Genomic DNA, 18922 nt, shown 5'->3' with positions numbered 1-18922 from the left:
CAGCACTTCCTCCCATTCATAACCAGATCAGCTTCAAAGGGCGAAGATGATGTCACAAGACTGAATCCATTACCATTTATGGCGTGCCTTATAAAAATGAATTGCTTTCTTTTTCTTTTTTAAATGTCATTTCATACATACAATCAACACGTTTTTGATTTTAAGTTATACAAATGTGTTTTATGGCACAATTTTTTAAAAAGTTATTCACCTGTATGTGCCTGCACTGACATTTAGCCTGTGAATGAGCTTGTGTTTATTAAACACATGTTTACTTATCTAGCTGTTCCAAAATTTGACTCTGGGTGTCTTGACATCAGGATCCCTTCAGGTCTCCAGCAGAATAAAAACATATTTCACTCTGACTTCCCAGGTGGTTTCAAAATATGAAAACAGCTTAATATATCTTCTATATCAGACTTCAATTTGGAGCTAGTGTTTTCTTCATAGCTTTCTTGATATTAAATCTGACAACAAACAATCTTCATCAATGAGGCTGGTTGGTTATAAAATGAGCTCCGTGATTTATTGCAGATCTGGAGGAGAGTTGGTACTCGGAGCTGCAACCACCATCGACGTTACTACTGAATAGTGCATATAGCCACCTAGTGGTAGTGTTGGTGATGAGTAAGGCTGTTGTCTGTTTTTACTGAACTGGGGATCTTATAATAGGGGCTTATGCTGTAGTGCCGGTCATTCGGATTCTTACCGCAGATCATGGTGGAGCTTTCCATTTCTATAGCTTTTCACCCCTCACTGTAACATTTTAATTTGCATGCCTTAATCTTAATTTTGAAAACAGATGAATGTATATTTTCAAGACCACAGCCTCTTAATTGAGAAAGAATGATTTTTGTTTTGGGATGTTACCTTGACCAGTGAGATCCTTATATTTTAGATCCTGTTGTTGGTCGCTACTGTTCCCTTCTTCAGCTAACGTTTCTTTTTCAATGGACTTTTTGTGAACTGTTCTATATGATTTAGATAAGTGGAAACATTTGCTTCCCTCTCACACTCACATCCTGCTTTCAGAGGGGAAAAGGTATGGGTGATTGAGATTCAAAGAACGAGTTCCTTTCTTTATTATTAAGGAAACGTTTTTGAGCAGGGTTATGTCTTGCCACTGGTGAGGACGCACGGAAGACTTAAAGACCCTCCAGGTGACTCTTTCAGCTATTGCATGACTGCACAACCCTGACGCATCAGCGGAGGACGAGACTGCAGCAATGGAAAGTATTTCAAATGAAAGTGACATTTGGCAATTCAATGAATCTTGGAGGAACTCGAGTCTCATTAACGGAACCGGTGGTTTGAATCAGACAAACCCCTTGAAGCGGAATGAAGAAGTGGCGAGGGTGGAGGTGACTGTGCTCGCCTTGGTCCTCTTTCTGGCGCTCGCGGGTAACCTGTGCGTCCTGTTGGCTATCCACACAACCAAACACAGCCAGTCTCGTATGTATTATTTTATGAAACACCTGAGCATCGCCGATCTGGTTGTGGCGATATTTCAAGTTCTCCCTCAACTTATCTGGGACATTACATTTCGGTTCTATGGACCAGACATCTTGTGCCGGTTGGTGAAATACCTGCAGGTCGTTGGGATGTTCGCCTCCACTTATATGTTAGTTTTGATGTCTATAGACAGGTGTTTGGCAATTTGTCAGCCCCTCCGTTCATTGCACAGGAGAAAAGACCGTTTATATGTCATATTTTCCTGGATCCTGAGTCTGCTCTTCAGTATCCCCCAGATGTTCATCTTTTCCCTGAGGGAGGTTGGTTCGGCCGGATCAGGGGTGTATGACTGCTGGGGCGACTTCGTGAAACCTTGGGGAGCCAAAGCTTACATCACATGGATCAGCCTTACCATATACATAATTCCAGTGGCCATACTGAGCATTTGTTATGGGTTGATAAGCTTTAAAATATGGCAAAACTTTAAACTGAAAACCAGACGGGAGCAGTGCATAAACCTGACGCCTAAAACCACCAAAAGCAACACACTGGCCCGTGTAAGCAGCGTAAAGCTCATCTCCAAGGCGAAGATCACGACAGTGAAGATGACTTTTGTGATCGTGGTGGCTTACATCGTCTGCTGGACCCCCTTTTTCTCAGTTCAGATGTGGTCTGCGTGGGATCCAGCAGCCCCCCGTGAGGGTAGGATCAATGTTTAAGTTTAATAATATGTCAAGTTCGCGCCAGTGCGCAAAGGATATCGTGCTCCACGCGTCCTTACGCACTTACATTAATTTAAAACATGCTATTCCCACCACTCCTTTACGCACCATCCACACAGTATTTACAAATGACAAAATTTATTTATTTATTTATTTATTTATTTATTTATTTATTTATTTATTTTTAATCTGGTCCTCGTTAATTTGTGCACCAGAGCTCGAGTTAGTTGAAACAGACTGACAAAGAAAACACAATTTAAGCCGTGCGTACTCGGGTGCTTCGTGTCTTACGTTTTATAATGACTCAAAGAAAACCTGGTTCTGTTTTTACTAGAACGGCAAACTGTACAGGGTGGGGTAAAGATTGGGTAGAGGTTTTACGGTGAAACAAACGCAAAGAAAACAAAACGAGGAAAGATGTCTATGAAGGTTCTCAGTCATCCAGGTCATCGTAGTCAAAAACGAGGAAAGAGTTTCACATAAACGTTTGGAAACGCAAAGCCAATGTGAGATATTCACGTGATTTTAACAAAATATATAATTTCCACTGATACACCTGGGACTACGTAATTAAAAGGTTTAAATGTGTATTGCCATCATGTGACTGGCACATTCTAGGCAGGAAACCAGTGAATTCATTTTACTGTTTTCAGTAATGTTTTCTCATCTCATAAAACACATTTTTGCGGTTAGAAACATCAGTGTTTGGGTTTTTAAAGGGCAAAGCAGGGTTTTTCAAGTTTCTTTTGAGCCTCCCTGCACTGCAGAGACTGAGTGATTGCTAATCATTAACCAAATTAGTGTGCGCCACCACGCGCTCAGCAGCTTTCATTTGCGCCTGTGGGGTACACTGACATTTAGCCACAATGGCCACTAAACAGCCATCTACTGTATTTGGTCTCGGTGTGTATGGATCGGCGGGACTATGTCCACACCCACTCAACATCATAAGCTTTAATGAGTCACAATACATTTGCACATCTGAGCGACATTCTTTAAGCAGAAAAGATTAAAAGCGCATATTTATCACCTTGGTGATTAAGGAAATTAAATTTCAGCCATTAATCCGAGAGAGTTGCAAAATAATGTGCTTGCATCTCATTGTGAATAAAAATAAACAGCCAAAGGGCATTGCAAAACCTGTTTTTTGTCACTAAATCATGTGTTCTTTAGTGACCATGAAAAATTTGTCTTTTTCCACACATAAGATGAAAGAAACTGTCATGATGCCCCCCTGAGAAAAGGGGAACATTGTCTGGTGTTACGGTTCTTTCTGTTCTTCTGCTTCTGTGCGTTTGCATTAAAGGGTTCGGCTGACCGGAACTTCCTTAAGCTCCATTGTTCACACCAGATGTTTATACTTACACTTAAGTTTTAAAATAAGAGGCTTATTGCGCGATAGTTTGCTGAAAAGGCTAATTGGTGTAAGGGCACCATAGTCAGTGTCAGAGAAGCGAGAAAAGAGTGCTTCGTCCTGTGAATGGAAAATGAAGTGATTCATTTATTTTCTTTTGCAGTAGGCTCCATCAGTGCAGGTTGATGATTGAAAGTGAACAGCACTCAGAAAGGGCAGAACTGGCAGTGACACACGCCAGTGTTTATGCACAAAAGGAGACAGGAATGCCATCCATGTGTGCGTGTGCAGATAAACTTTTCATTAAAGTCATAATAAATTTTTTTAAGTTAACCCAGACCAGAGTGCTTAAGAAACAACGGGAAGAGAGTTATTTAATATATGTTTTAAAAAGAATCAGCAAATGCTTGTCAGTTTTCAAATGGTATAATCATTCATTTCTTTAATCTAATATTTGGTTGGGATACAAGGAGATGACAGATTGTGCTTTGTATTACACTGGACAATTGGTAAGGATCATACAATAAAACTGAATCACTGCTCATGGGAATAAACAACTTTTGCATATTTCTCTTCTAATTTTAAGAGATATACAATTTAGAAAATGGGGAGATTCAGAGAGAAACAGTTACCCCGCTTTGTCCCCAAAAAATTCAGGCTTTGCCAGTAACTGCCTGCCATTCCTTCTATAATTAAAGGCCAGAAAACATTTTTGACATACTGGTTAAACAACTAATTTAAATGTGTTCCTTTCAGATTTCCATTTTCACATATTCAGTTAATTAGATAAAATTATTAATAAAAAGATGTAACACTCTTGACTACAAGTGGATAGAGTCAGGCAAGCTGTTTCCTGTTTTTTCTAGTCAATATGCTAAGCAAAATGTCTGCTTAGGTTCTTGGTCATCCAGGTAATCTAAGGATCTGGGAAAGAAAAGCAACTTGACTTCTCTAAGTTTCTTGTAGATGTTTCACGTCTCATTTGAGAAGCTTCTTCAGTTCTAAGACCAAATTATGGAGAGTCCCAGGTATTTAAGCCCTAGTGGGAGTGTCCCTTAAGAGGGTCGTTGAATCATTTGCCTCATCACATGAGCCAACAACATTGTCATGCCTTATGAAGCAGGTTTATCGAGAGAAACTCAGGAGAATCTTCTCCAAACACAACATCCCAGTGCACTTCAGACCCAGCCACACACTCAGAAAAAAACTGGTTCATCCCAAGGACAAAACTCTCAAACAAGCTAAACAATGTAGTGGATTCTGTGCAGTGCAGCGAGGAGTGCTCAGACCTGTACATTGGAGAAACCAAACAGCCTCTCCATAAATGCATGGCACGACATAGAAGAGCCACCTCAACAGGACAAGACTCAGCTGTACATCTGTATCTAAAGGACAAAGGTCACTCTTTCAAGGATGCTATTTTTCACATTTTGGACAGAGAAGACAGATGGTTTGAAAGAGGAGTAAAATAAGACATTTATGTCCACTGTGAACGACTATCTTTGAACAGAGGGGATGTCTTATTAAGGAACAACTCCAACTAGGGCTTAAAATTTGGGACTCTCCACCATTTGGTCTTATAACTGAAGAAGCTTCTCAGATGAGAGGTGAAACGTGTTCAAGAAACTTGACGAAATCCAGTCGCTTTTCTTTCCAAGCTCCTTAGACTACGTTAAGCAAAGCAGCTCCAGTGCAGACAGCACAGTGATATCCATCTTCTCTCGCTTAGCTTGCAGAGAAACCAAAGTATTCCCTTGCTGTCATTTGAACAAAGCATTTGAATGCTGTATATGGTTGTGCAGCATACACACATTTAGTGTAGGAATATGTCCTCAAAGCTAGTGAGTCTTTTTCCAAATTCCTCCCAAACTACTGAGATGTCAGCGTTATTATTCATGTTAAGGAGGCAGGACCTTTCACAGATGAGAATTTGACCATTTTTAGCACCTGGTTAGGCTTATCAAAGCTATTTCTGGAAATGTCATAGGATACTAAAATGTCCCATTCCTCTCAGGTTTGCTAGAAGGACATCAGCAGCATCTGTGATTTCACATTTAACAACCAGACAGATTTCATTATGTTGAGGACAAAAACAGAAGAAGGTTAAAGCCTGAGTCAGACACTCACAGAATCACCCCACCCAAAAAAAAACCCGAAAGAAAATTTAACACAAACATCTCCCCACTGAGCCTGCTGCCCTCAGACACCGGCTCACACTCTATATACTATTGATTAAGAGCTTGAGGAACACAAAGCCCCATTGTTCAATCTCCAAGTGTTACACTTTTTAAAGGACAAGATGTGAAGTGAAAAATGCAATTTACTCATAAATATCACATATTGTAATGATCAAAATGAGATTACTGCTGATGTTTGTTTGCCCACAGGAAAAAAGACTCAGTATTGGGTCATCTCAGTAATGAATTGCTCAGAAGTCTTATGTGCTGGCTATTATCAGTTGTGGCAGCCAGACGGATGTACCACCCAGGAGATGATGCTTCTTATTCTTTTCATTTGCTGAGTGATTTATTATTTCCTTGTGAAAGACACCAGGAGCTAATTTATTAAAGCCTTTTTGGGAGTAGTTCCTATTATTCAGCATCAGTGCAGGCCGTGCTCTCGCTGCTCTGATAATAAATGTCTGAAAACTGCTAGCTGATATTATGCTCTGGCTGTTTCACACACTATTGCTCAAATCGTAACATCCATGACCCTCTAAAAGAAGTTCTTTGAGGCATAAATCCAACCCTTAATGGCTATCAGTCAACTACCTTTAATCATGCATGTGACTTTCACTCCCTTCCAAAGAGCATTTACATTGATTTTTTCTTTCTTTCAAGCTTAGAAATTAAAGACAACATGAAAATGGGAGGAGCATAAACACACTGAAGAAAAGATCAGCAAATCAGTGAGATTAGGTTAAATACAGGGTGTAAAGTAATTATATATATTCCACTACTCATTTGTTAAATGTCATGTGAAAGGTGTAAACTTCATTTTGCACGCTTCTGCAGATTTCTTAGTGTAAGGTAATGACACTGCAGGGGAGCCATTTTCACTTCTCTTATTCTAACTGTTCCTCTTTGCAGGAATTCCCTTTGTTTCAGAAAGTCATCACTTTTCTTCTTTAAATAATTCACCATTTCAATTCTTTGTGTTGTATATTCCCCCTTCTTACTCTGCCAGCATCCTGAAACAGGAGCTGTTTTCAGCAGGAATGCATCTTCAGGAATATGTCAAATGTGTCGGCACAAGCAATTTTATTTCAGGTATCAAGTACTGCTCGAGTCACCGTGTGACGTTTAATGATGACTGAGGTTGCAATTATAATGCCAGACCAATTGCCATTAGTCAAAATTTTTAAATGTTGACTATTTTTTAGGAAATTTTTAAAGGAAGCCAAGCAAATATTACAGATGACTGCAGGTTGGTTTAATCTGTGGCTGCCATCGTATCAAAATTTTTACCCCATCATTAACTTAAAAAAGTATCTTTCAGTTTGTAAGTTTGTTTGTTTTTGCAAATGAATTAAACTCATAATATGATGATATGAAGGAAAATGCACAAAAGATTTCAAGAAGAAAAACTGCAGATATTTCAATATTATCAACACATCCTCACCTCCAGCTGACTGTCGTCGTCTCTCCCCCCCCCCCCCCCTCCCCCGAGTCTTGTTCTGTTGATTTCTTCTTGTTGAAAGGGAGTGATTTGTCACACTATAAAAAGAATAGAATAGAATTGAACATGATATCAATATTTATTTTAAATATCACAGTTATGGTCAATATCAGTGTAACACGGTGTAAATCTTTCATCTTTGTAACTTTTCTCTCTCCCCACACGCAGCCATGCCCTTCATTATCTCCATGCTGCTGGCCAGCCTCAACAGCTGCTGCAACCCCTGGATCTATATGTGCTTTGCCGGGCATCTGTTCCAGGATCTTAGGCAGAATCTTCTTTGCTGTTCCACCCGCTACCTCAAGTCATCCCAGTGCCACTGTGAGCGTGACTTTAACTCCAGTCACAAGAGCAACTCTTCAACCTTTGCCATTAAGAGCACTAGCAGTCAGAGGAGCATCACACAGACTTCTACCACATAAGCTCCGGGCCCTCCATTCCCCTCCTCTCGCTGTGCCCTCAGCCGCTCACTACGTGCTGTAGACCATAAAATATCCAGCAGTTTGATTTCTTTAATGCCTCCTCACTGAGGCTTGCTGTTTAGAAGTGGGAAGACAACAAAAGTCTTAATTTTTTTTCTGTTTTATATCAGAGTGAAGTGGAAAAGGAATTGTGATAAAAGGAAATCTTCAGCCGAGTATTCCTAGGGGGTAAAGTGTTGCTGTTTAAAACTCACAGAGAGATAATCACAGACTAAGCTGTATCTTCAGCTGATTTTTTGTTGTATTTTCTTCTTACACTTTTCATTTTAGATGTACAGTATATGTTTGCAATGCAGAAAAAGTACAGTATTTACAAAGCTTCTAAGCGCTGTCAGCCACAGCATGGGTTCAGTTAGTGTCACCAGCAGAGCTTCTGGATCCTACTTGTCATGTTGTGTTATGATGAAATTGTTCTTCTGTTGTAAATACTGCGCACCACATTGTTCATTTTGTCACATTTTCAGTAGACTGCATACCTGTAAAACATGTAAAACGTTACTTGAGTTCTTGTTAGATGTGAGATACAATGACTGTCACTGGTAAATATTTTCAAAAAACATGTTAAAACAATAAAGAATGAAAGCAACCAAAAATACACGTATGATAGAATTATTTAAACACAGCTGGTTAGTTTTCCTTTTGCCTCCTGAAAAGAGTCTAAAAAGATTCTTGGCATAACATTCAAGTTGGGAACATCCTGTTTTAGCCACAAAATTCAGTATAGGGTTGAGACCTGACCTGGTTGAGACTTTATACACTAATGAGTGTCTCATGTTTCTGTCAGACACCTGAAGGCAACAGTTGCTGCATGACATGAAAATAAAATAAGCTGTGACTAAATAACTCTGACGTGTTGACAGTCTGGATTTGTTAATTACAGCACAATGGTTATCAATACTGGTAGTCAGAAGGGACTTGAATGAAAAGCCACAACTGTATGATACAATGAATATTATAATTAAATATGAATAAATAATACTGAAAGTACAGCAACATTCCTCAGATGTGTAAAAGGCAAGCTTCATTATTATTCAACTGCCTTATACTGATCGAGCCAAGCTTTAGATTTAATAATGAAGAGTCAAAATGATGGATTTGAGTAAGCTAATATTTACCTTGAACACTAATTGGCCACTTTTTCAGGTACAACTGTTCGAATGCTCATTAATGCAAATATTGAATCAATTAATCACATGGCAGCAATTCAATGTATTTAGGCATGTGGATTTGATCAAGACAACCTGCTGGAGTTGGAACCGAGCATCAGGATGAAGAAGAAGATCATACAACTGTAGGTGCCACTCCTGTCATCCAAAAACAGGAAATCGAGGCTACAGTTCACACGGACCCACCAAAATTGCACAATGGAAGATTGGAAAAAACATTGTTTGCTCTGATGATTGTGACAGATTCCGATTCCAATCATTTTATTTATCCCCAACTTATTGGGAAATTAAGAGTGTCACGAGTGGCATATAGTTACCCGAGTATTGCTGCCAACCGTATCACTTTATGACCACAGTTATCCATCTGCTGATGACTGCTTCCAGCAGGATAATGCACCATGGCACAAGTTCAACTCATCTCAAACTGGTTTCTTGACCATGACAATGAGTTCACTGTACTCAAATGGCCTCCACAGTCACCAAATCGCAGTGCAGTAGAGCACCTTAGAGATATGATGGAATGAGAGGTTTTCATAATGAATGTGCAGCCAGCAAATCTGCAGCAGCTGTGTGATGCTATCATGTCAATGTGGAGCAAAATCTCTGAGGAATGATTCAGCACCTTGCTGAAACTGTGCCACAAACCATTAATGCAGTTCTGAAGGCAAAAAGCAATCTAACATGTACTAGCAAGGTGTACCTAATGCAAAGGCCAATCTTTCTATTAAACAGGTATACTGTGTATGGATTCAGTCATTCGTAACCTTGTTACTGTGCTAATGTTTAAAGCCACTAATGGCACCATTATTATTAAATGACTCATAAATGAGCAGTTATTGACCACATCAATAACTGCTCATTCACAAGTACTTTATGGGTACATTAATTAAAAATAAATATGGAGGCCAATCAGTGTGTGTGATTCTGCTTTTTTAATTCATGTTTCGCAAGAGGCAGAAAAAATATGTAAATGAAAAATGTAAAAAATTAGTATTTATATTTTTTAAGTCATATACTTTACTTGCTAACTGCCTTTTTTTCCAGTGATTCAGCAGCATAAATTTTGTGCTCATGAAACTGACAATTTGTTTTTGATAATAAAGCCCTGCATTTCCTTTTAATCTGCTTTCCAGTGTATTCAACCTGACAATTCAGTGTAAGAATTGTAAAAATCAGTGAAATGGTAAATGGTAAATGGCCTGTATTTGTATAGCGCTTTTACTAGTCCCACCTAGGGACCCCAAAGCGCTTTACACACCCAGTCATCCACCCATTCACTCTCACATTCACACACTGGTGGAGGCAAGCTACAGTTGTAGCCACAGCTGTCCTGGGGCAGACTGACAGAAGTGAGGCTGCCATATCGCGCCATCGGCCCTTCTGGCCAACACCAGTAGGCGGTAGGTGAAGTGTCTTGCCCAAGGACACAACGACCGAGACTGTCATCTCGAGACTGTCGTCTCGGTCATGAAAAGGTTTAATCTTGCAGTAAACATATGTTTGGTATCACAGCACTAAAGTCTGTGAGTTTAAAATGTGAGTCTTGGTTATTAAAATGTGTGATGTGTGAAGAGAGCTTAACCTAATTAAGTCTGACAAATTAAGAGCATCATTCTAGTAAAATGAAAGTGATTAAAGCCATTTCGTTTTAATAAAATGTGATTGCATAACTACATAAGGCTTAGCATTAAACAGTGGGATAATGTCTTGAAGAGTCTGCTATTTCTCAGTACTATGGTATGTGGACAAAAGTGATTTATAGCTAAGAAAAAATGAGTGTGGTGACAATGAATTATTGATCGTGGATCTCAGACACAAAAGAAAAGCACATGAAAGATACACAACAGCAACCTCTGGTGGGTCACAGGTCACCTCTTCCAGAAGGACAGTATCAGTGAAACAGATGTTAGGCACAGGTCTTTTCTGACGCCTCTCAGAAGGTTTTGAAAAATGCACACAATACACTCAAACTCTGGTGCAACATAGTCAGCAAAACGATTTTCTGTCCAGTTTAAGGTATTTTTGTAATCTTTTTGCTTCTCAGACTGCAGGTCTAAAAAAACAAAAACAAAAACAAAAAAGAAAAACACTGTGAAAAATTAACACAGATCTCACAAAGAATTTTTACTTCACTCCAACTTAGATGTTTAGAATTGACAAAAATACGCAAATAAGCATGTTTATTATTCATCTCATCACACTTTGAATAGAGGAAGTGTCTGTTTGACACATGTATGCATTTGTAAGTCTTCAAAACAACTATTATGTTTTGTACACTAATCAGAAATTAGGGGGAAATTACATCAGAATACACAAAGAAATCGGATCAGACAAAGATAAATTCTTTCACTCACATTAAAGTATTAACAATAAGATCCATTCATTTAATTCAAGTGAAACAATTCCAGATGCAGGATCGTACAGCATCAATTTTAAGATGGCCAAATGCTATTCAATAAAGCAGCAGCATCCTCAGGTTACAGCAGTGTCGTGCAGTTCGTTTCATGTGCAGTGAACCAGTAGACATTGTCCGAGCATTTTGTGTAACAAATAATACATGAGGGCAGTCGTATCTAGACAGGGCCTTTCTCCAGAAGTGCCAGAGCTGTCGGAGAACCACACTGCCTGCTTCAGCTGTCACAGAACTTCTGCTGGCAAAACCCACAGTGGGCATATCAGGATTCAGATTGATGAGTCAGACACTGGGAGGGTGGGGAACAACATGTCATGTCAAGGTGGAGGAAGAGTATTAGGCAGCAAGCAAGATGCCAAGTCTGATCTTCTGGTGTATAAAAAGATACCACGCTTCATCCGATCACGCTACAAACACTACTGCAGGAGTTCTTAGACTTCTTTGCGCAGTGCCACGCGAACACTGCTGAAGATCTTGCCCAAGGCTTCAAAGAAGGGATCGCAGAAGGTCTGGATGCAAAGGGAGTAGATGCGGCTCACGCACTGCGACTCAATCAGGCAGCTCTTGATGCAGGGCACCACAGCCCAGATGTGGCAGAAGGAGATGCAGGCAAACAGGAAGCCCCAGAGCAGGGCCACGGGGATACCAAAGACAGCAGACAAAACGCGGTAGCACCAGTATTTGGAAACAGTGAAAGTGGTGTAGCTGAGCTTCCACACCCCATCCAGGCTGTGTGTACCATCAGGCTCTGCAATGACATCCTCAAACTCCACCTAATAAGACATTTTAAAAAGCCATTCATTAATACCGATACACAAGAGCACAATGCTATTAGAGCAAGCGTCATGCACATGGCAAAGACATGCTTAATAATTAATAATCATATGCCTCAGAAAGCTGCAGTGTTGGCGCATGCAGAGAAAATAACTGTTTGTTGCACTTTGTGTCTTTCAAACAGAGAAAAACTGAGGAGTGTGTTTAATGCAGCATCGTAATAATTCTAAAAGCTTTATTGCAGCACAAACCGAAGATAAACTCGTGTAAAATTCATGAGAGCTACTTTACATTGGTCTAATTTGTTTTTTAGTTTTCTAAAGTGCAGTCTTGGTGAGCTGCTTTTTCAGCTCAGGCTCAGTGATGAAATGTTATTCAAGCTAGAAAGTGATCATGTCCACATCTAAAGCATTTTCTTTGCTTCCAGAACATTGGTTATGATCAATTTGGGAGTAAAAAGGCTGTTTCCCGCAGAGATAGCGGGGTGAGATTATACTTTGAACGAACAAATGAATGAATGAATGCACTGCTGTTCTATATTTTTCTGCATGGTCTGGGCCATTTCAGGCATTAGAGTACTATTAGAGGCATATGTAAAGCAAAAAGCAGTGTAATTTTAGAACAACCTAACACGCACGTGGTTCATACACAAGCTGTCAAATCCTCTGAAGGATTCTGTGACTAATTGAGGGATAGCGTTTTCATGGATCATAAATCATTTTGGTTTAATAAAAAAGCAAAGAATATGAAGTGTTAGTAAAGAATTGGATTACATTATAAGTGCTAATTCATCAATAAAAGTACTATCTATGCAGGAGTAAATGGATTAGAGATAGCCCTTACAGTTTGATAAATATTTCAGTTATTATGAGTTACTGTTGTATAATTTTCTGAAAACTGACAAAAGCAAGCCTGTAAATCAGTCATGAGCTTACACACTACACACTTTCGCAATCCTCATTGTTTAAATGTTTACCTTTAGTCAAACAATATATAATCTAAAGTATGGTGGGTTCTGTCCTTACATAAAGGATTTTGTGGTGACAACATGGCAACAATCACAGTATAAACAGTAACTTAAATAACACATTGTGGCACAGTGTATCAGTTTCAGGCTGTCCTGCCCCTTTCCTAAAATAAACTTTGCGTTCTGCACAAGCAACAGGAATAGCTCTTGGTCTATTTTCTTTTTGCCATTACACTCATATGTTATCACTTCTTTTTTTTTCCAGCAACCACTTAAAAAAATCCACATTTCCATACATGCAAAAACAGATGACGGATTCTTAAAGCTGTAAATGGCAGGGTGTCGTGTCCATGCTGCACAAACCTTCACCACGTCCTCATTGATCTGCTTGGGATCTCTGTTAATCAGATCTATCTCTTTGGTATGGCTGTCCTTCACAAACTTCTCCTCATTAGTGTTGTACTGGTACTGATCCGCCATGGTCGAGCTGCAGGTCCTGGATGAAGAAAGTGAAGATAAACCTTTAATCAACCTGCGCGCAGCAGCCTCAGTTCGCTTCTGACCCTAGTATCACTACTGTGCCGCTCCCGCTGACATGCCAGGGGACAGCTGCTGCAGACGCCCTGATAAAAATGGAGGCCTGACCCCACCCCACCCCACACGCACAGAGAAGGTTTACACTCACACACTTGCACACAATGTAATGCACACAGACATAAAAGGAATGTCTTAAAGGAGAACCCAGGGTTGTGTCACATTTCACACAGGGTTGTTGGGCTGACTGGGCCGGGTTTGCACAGAGGCCCCAACTTCCACTAGAAAGTGAGGCAGAAAGTCTCATCCTGTGGCTTTAGTTACTACACACAGTCTTAAGACTGAAGTTAAGTTTAGAGGATTGACTTTAACATGTTTTCACGTTAACAATCAATGATAACAGCACTCTGTTCCATTAATGTAATGGTAATGTAATTAATTAATGTTCACCTTAACACTCAGACTCATCCTCCATGTCCTATTTTTCACAGCTTAGAATTTGTATTATAAATTATATGAGGCACTGTATATTCTTTTAGAGGGCTTGTCGGGAAGGTTTTGCCATTACATGCTGAATATGTTTGCAATTTCCAATGTTTCACTAAAAAATATGAAGTCTTTGGACACACAACAGAGTGCTCAAATACTGAAGAAAATACTGCTCCATCATTGGAGGCTAAGGCAGAAAAGTGATAACAAAAACAATTTAGCTTTTATATTCTAATCGATATGTTTACTTTCATAATGGTAATCATAACAACAATGAGACTCAGTCATTACTTTCTATACGCTGTGGTACAGAGCATGACGAGCCCACACAAATGCATGTCCGTAGCCTTCTCGTATACTTCTGATCTAGTGACAGGGAATACATAAAATTCAATAGACCCCAAAATAAAACAGGCTTCAGTCTTTCCTAAGCTCTGCAGTTGTTGCTATCAGTCATAGCTTTCTATATTAGTATATTCCCTAAACAAACTCATACACTATTGCTGCAACAAAAAAAAAGGAGGTGGGGAATAGAAGGCAGCGCAGAGATTGCTGTTATGAAAATTGTTTCAAAGGCTCTCAGCACCACCAGCAGCACCGGCAGCTCTATGTTGCTATGTATCTCAAACAGTTCCGTGTAAGAGAAGTACAGGAAGCTCGACTGTGGATCAAGGATTGGCATTACTTGTCCCAGTTTCCCGTTGGTAGAGACGGAGATGAAGAGGGAGAGGCGGAATGAGATCAGAATGCATGTGATTGGGTGCCAAGCCAATTAGGGGTGTATTCTTGGCACTGAGGCAGACGGACAGAAATAGCTCTGCAGAGAGTCACGGTGGGCATACCTCTGTCTCCATGGGTGTCAGCGCAGTTAGCTGAGACTGCACTGGCTCTTGTCTTTCATTTAATGTACACAGACACAAGCGAGTCTCATGCCTATATTTAGACTCATATAGAATGTAGTGGGTAGAGTAAGTATCACTAACTCAGGTTATATTATGCACACAGGTGGTGCTCCCTTTGCAATGAGCACTGCTGGGTGTGTAACTTGAGACAAATACAAAATATGATTTATAATGAAATGAATTTCCAATAACAATAAATTCTTAATTTGTTTAATCAAATATTAGGTTTGATCCTACAAGCTGTACAAATGAGGTGAATCACAACATTTACAGATTTGTTTTAATTTTTAAACACAAGGGGTAGCACGCTGGTTCAATAGTTAGTTTTGCATGTTCTGCATGTCTGCATGGGTAATTGGGCTTTCTTCTACAATCCAAAAATTTGCCTGCCAGGTTAATTGGTGTATCTAAATTGGAATATGCAGATGTGATTGGGTGCCTAGGCAATCAGAGGTCTCTATTTGAATATGCAGATGATGGTCTGTATTTGACTATCATCCACAGATAATGGCAGACAGGTTCCAAGGTTGCACACCTTCTGGCTCTTAAACTTCCACTCCTTTCGATTTACACTACATTTAACACAGGAGGCTTTCTGTTATAAATGTGTTACTTCCAATCAAGCTAAAAGAAGATTCTGAGGAACCTTTTTCCATAGAAAAATAAATCAGAGTGAAATTAGTTGTTGGTCTCCACCTTCAGCTATCATCTTGTTTAGTAGATACTACAACATATAGCTGGATTCAAAACCTTAAACCTAAAGTTGTTAGCAGGTGTTAAAACTTTTTTTTTTTTACATATTTGCATTCATATAGTCTTCATTAACCTCACATACACATCAGTCCATCCAGAGGACTGTCCAGTGCTCTACTAGAGCTCTTAAGGCCTCCTAATCTGTTTTTATAATCAGTTCAAATTTTACGGGTGGATATCTTTTGCAAATTAATTGCAATATTTGTCATTCACTTTGCTTTCAGTGGATACTTCTTTTACATGTGTATTAAGGAGGTTTTTAATATAATTTATTATTGAATTATTATTTATTAATTCCCCCCAGTGTATGCTTTTTGTGTTGCCCTTATCTAGACAGCCAAAAGGTTTTATGCATAATGCACTATTATATTTAGAAAACAGTAAACGAATTATATATTTCAGCATGACAAATTACACGATAAGTGAATAAAAACATAGAATAATCACAGATGGTTAAAATACAGATGATCATTTCCCTCCCAGCAGAATTAGTTTGCAGTCTGTTGCCGCTGTTCATGTGCCATAATTGCTGTTTTAACCAATCGTTTCCACACAGTGTGTTTCCATCAGTTTTCATCTTTTGCCAGAAGGATGGTGATTTGACCACAGCACTTTCCATTACTGGTAAAGAATGGACTGATAAAAATGTTCAGTATGCTGGCCCACACAGTCTGAACCCAGCGCATATTGATGAGAAGGAGCTGCACACATGGCACGATCAACCTGAAGGACACAAAGAAGAGGACAAAATATGAGCTCATTTAATAAAAAGGAAGTAAAAATCATTTTGGACTCCTGGACGGAGTCCCCTGAATGTATCAGAGAAAACGTGACAACCATTTCTGCCTAAAGATTCTTACTTAGCAGAAAACTAGTGCAGCTATTCAGTCTTGTCTGTAAGTCTGCTTGTCACAGTGTAAGTGTCCTACCAGATATGCAGGCAGCTGAGCACAGCAAAGAGGAGCCCTGCTGCCAGTGAGACTGGCACAGCCAGCAGGAGAGAGATGAATCGGTAGCACCATAGTCTGGACACCTCAAACAGGGCGTGACTCCATAGCCACACTTTATCAAAGCTCCGCACAGAGGGGGGTTCTGCAATCACATCCTCAAACATAACCTCCAGACACAAACAGGGAGACTGTAAGTGATTCCTATGCTGGCATGAATGCCGTTTGCATGTTACAAATATCAGAAAATGATCATGAGAGATGAGGTAAATGAATGTGTTACTGTATCAGAGAAACAAAACAATACTTTATGACAGTGGTCCAAAACTATTTCTGCCATGCTCTTCCTCAGATTCCAGTAAAATTTCAATACACTCACTCCACAATTTTTATTAATGACTAACAATAAAAAATCATTTACATGTCACTAATAGCACTATTAGAGTATGTGCATATGTCCACTTGAGGTCAGTATTGGGAAACACGTTATTATTAAACTGGTAATTCCTCTTTCATTGAGTGGAAATTAAGCATAAGGAAAGTTTTCAACAAGGACTGAATTTATCCAAACTGGATAACAATTTACTCTTACAAACTTTTTAATTGGATGAATCACCTGTACAACAACAGCTTAATAACTAAATCTGAAACACAGATTTAGTTACTAAGATTTAGTGCTCCCTGTCTCGTGTCCTGTACTGTGTATTCTCTGCTCAGGTTTATGCTGGTTGCACATTGGTTACCTTAAGGCTGCTGTTGACTTTTTTGGGATCCCTGTCATAAATCACAGGCCTCGTGTCACTGTGGATGAAGTCCAGAGCTTCAGAGTGAACATCCACCTTTACTTCCAGCAGTTCGCCCAATGGTCTTTTGTGTTTCAATCTTTCGTCCTCCATGTTCAATAAGCTGCGCTGTGTGTCTGAATGGTATCATCGAAAACAGGGAGGAAGAGCAGGAGGACGGCTGGCTTGTTGCTAGCACCCAGGTGGAACATAGTATTCTGCTGACTGAACTGACTGCTGTAGAGGAATGCCTTTATTGGCTTTTACAGGCACGCTTTGACATTTTGTGACACCCTACATTATAAGTCTCATTTGTGCCTGCATGAGAAATAGCCATCACTTGTGGAATCAAATCAGTCCTGACTTCCTGCTTAAATATTGCCTGGGTGATGATCAGGGGGAGTACTCTGGCACTCACATTACAGAGTTACTTCATCACAGCGACAGTGTTTGGCAGTGTTGGTCAATCAAATATAGACTCCTCACCAAATCAGCAGCTTCTTGCTAGCAGTCCCTATCCCTCACAGCATAAAGTAAGCTGTCCCACTGATTTTTATTTTGTATTCTTTTGTCTATTGTAAAACCGTGCCTGTGTGTAGTCACTTTTTTTTTTAGCTTCAGCATGGCTCCTTGTATCAAGAAAAAAAAAACCCTCAAACCTTAGAGTCTTTAAATTGTCCTCACAAAATAAATCCTCATTCATTTCAAAGCATCAAATTACAGTGTGAGCTTTATGTATTGATTTCATATCATATTAAGTGTATTTCTATATTTTGTTGTAGGTTGTGACTTTTTCTCCCCTGACCTTTAAAAATGTATCGCTGAAGGATTCTGTCACTTACGTGTGTGGCGTAGGCGTGTTTTTAACATGTTCTTTGGTACTGCCCTCTGAATTAATCAAATGTATCTTTCAATTTATATTCTGGGCACAACCAGATACAACTGTGCTGTAAAGAGTGTCAGATTTGGCCATAGACAGCACTGTCGCATCTGTATAAGACTTAATATTCTGTGAAAAAGAACACAGCCAGACACTGCAGACAACGTCTATCCTGTTATGTGTTGAAAATTATTTCAAGTCTTGGTCTTGTTAGAGACGTCAAAATAAAAGGATGTGAGGAGGATTGACTGGTATGTAGCACACTCTGTTGGTCATGGTTCTTCATTGCATTTTTTTTAATACATCCCTGTTACTTAAATCAGCTATTCCACTCACACATGCTTAAATTGGTCTTTTTCCCCACATGCTTGGGATGCAGTACTGTGGTAGTGTTGGCAGGATCTGATTAGCTGATGATTAATAGTGTTTGGCAACCACTGTGATGAAAAGCCCCTGGAAGACTGTGTTATATGATTGTGTTCACAGTCAGTAGATTCACTTATTATTAAAAGTTGCTTACATAGTTTAATCTAGCTTATAAAATTATCATTTTAATCAAAGTCATATCATCAAGAAAAATTAAGAGGAAAATCACAGTAAAGCAGTGTATACTTACAGTTTGAAAAG

The 18922-nt window shown here is 39.4% G+C and overlaps 3 protein-coding genes across 3 annotated transcripts; 1 reads left to right on the top strand and 2 right to left on the bottom strand.

The window, feature by feature from the left end:
- The first annotated feature begins 710 nt into the window (after positions 1–710).
- oxtra (oxytocin receptor a) lies at positions 711–7686 on the top strand. Its single transcript, XM_006806706.3, has 2 exons — positions 711–2154; positions 7375–7686. Exons 1-2 carry the CDS (start codon positions 1227–1229, stop codon positions 7626–7628), a joined length of 1182 nt encoding a protein of 393 aa, XP_006806769.1. The 5' UTR covers positions 711–1226; the 3' UTR covers positions 7629–7686.
- Positions 7687–11000: 3314 nt separating this feature from the next.
- cav3 (caveolin 3) lies at positions 11001–13635 on the bottom strand. Its single transcript, XM_006806705.2, has 2 exons — positions 13372–13635; positions 11001–12040 (listed from the first exon to the last, which is right to left on the bottom strand). Exons 1-2 carry the CDS (start codon positions 13486–13488, stop codon positions 11699–11701), a joined length of 459 nt encoding a protein of 152 aa, XP_006806768.1. The 5' UTR covers positions 13489–13635; the 3' UTR covers positions 11001–11698.
- Positions 13636–16093: 2458 nt separating this feature from the next.
- On the bottom strand, positions 16094–17538 carry LOC102798401 (caveolin-2-like). Its single transcript, XM_006806704.3, has 3 exons — positions 17377–17538; positions 16616–16803; positions 16094–16409 (listed from the first exon to the last, which is right to left on the bottom strand). The coding sequence occupies exons 1-3, from the start codon at positions 17527–17529 to the stop codon at positions 16253–16255; spliced, it is 498 nt and encodes a 165-aa protein (XP_006806767.1). The 5' UTR covers positions 17530–17538; the 3' UTR covers positions 16094–16252.
- Between the last annotated feature and the right edge of the window lie 1384 nt (positions 17539–18922).

The sequence above is a fragment of the Neolamprologus brichardi genome, chromosome 5 (genome assembly GCF_056152115.1).
Source record: "Neolamprologus brichardi isolate AB-2024 chromosome 5, ASM5615211v1, whole genome shotgun sequence".
Classification (NCBI taxonomy): Eukaryota; Metazoa; Chordata; class Actinopteri; order Cichliformes; family Cichlidae; genus Neolamprologus; species Neolamprologus brichardi.
Note: the sequence above shows the minus strand (reverse complement) of the source record. Positions and strands in the feature narration are given on the sequence as shown.

What these genes read in the sequence shown, in the direction of transcription:
- LOC102798401 (XM_006806704.3), bottom strand. Translation starts at nt 17,529, where the DNA reads ATGGAGGACGAAAGATTGAAACACAAAAGACCATTGGGCGAACTGCTG. An exon ending in AAGTCAACAGCAGCCTTAAG is followed by an intron (nt 16,804 to 17,376) that starts GTAACCAATGTG and finishes TTGTGTCTGGAG; the next exon opens with GTTATGTTTGAGGATGTGAT. An exon ending in CTCAGCTGCCTGCATATCTG is followed by an intron (nt 16,410 to 16,615) that starts GTAGGACACTTA and finishes TGTGTCCTTCAG; the next exon opens with GTTGATCGTGCCATGTGTGC.
- cav3 (XM_006806705.2), bottom strand. Translation starts at nt 13,488, where the DNA reads ATGGCGGATCAGTACCAGTACAACACTAATGAGGAGAAGTTTGTGAAG. An exon ending in TCAATGAGGACGTGGTGAAG is followed by an intron (nt 12,041 to 13,371) that starts GTTTGTGCAGCA and finishes ATGTCTTATTAG; the next exon opens with GTGGAGTTTGAGGATGTCAT.
- oxtra (XM_006806706.3), top strand. Translation starts at nt 1,227, where the DNA reads ATGGAAAGTATTTCAAATGAAAGTGACATTTGGCAATTCAATGAATCT. An exon ending in TCCAGCAGCCCCCCGTGAGG is followed by an intron (nt 2,155 to 7,374) that starts GTAGGATCAATG and finishes CCCCACACGCAG; the next exon opens with CCATGCCCTTCATTATCTCC.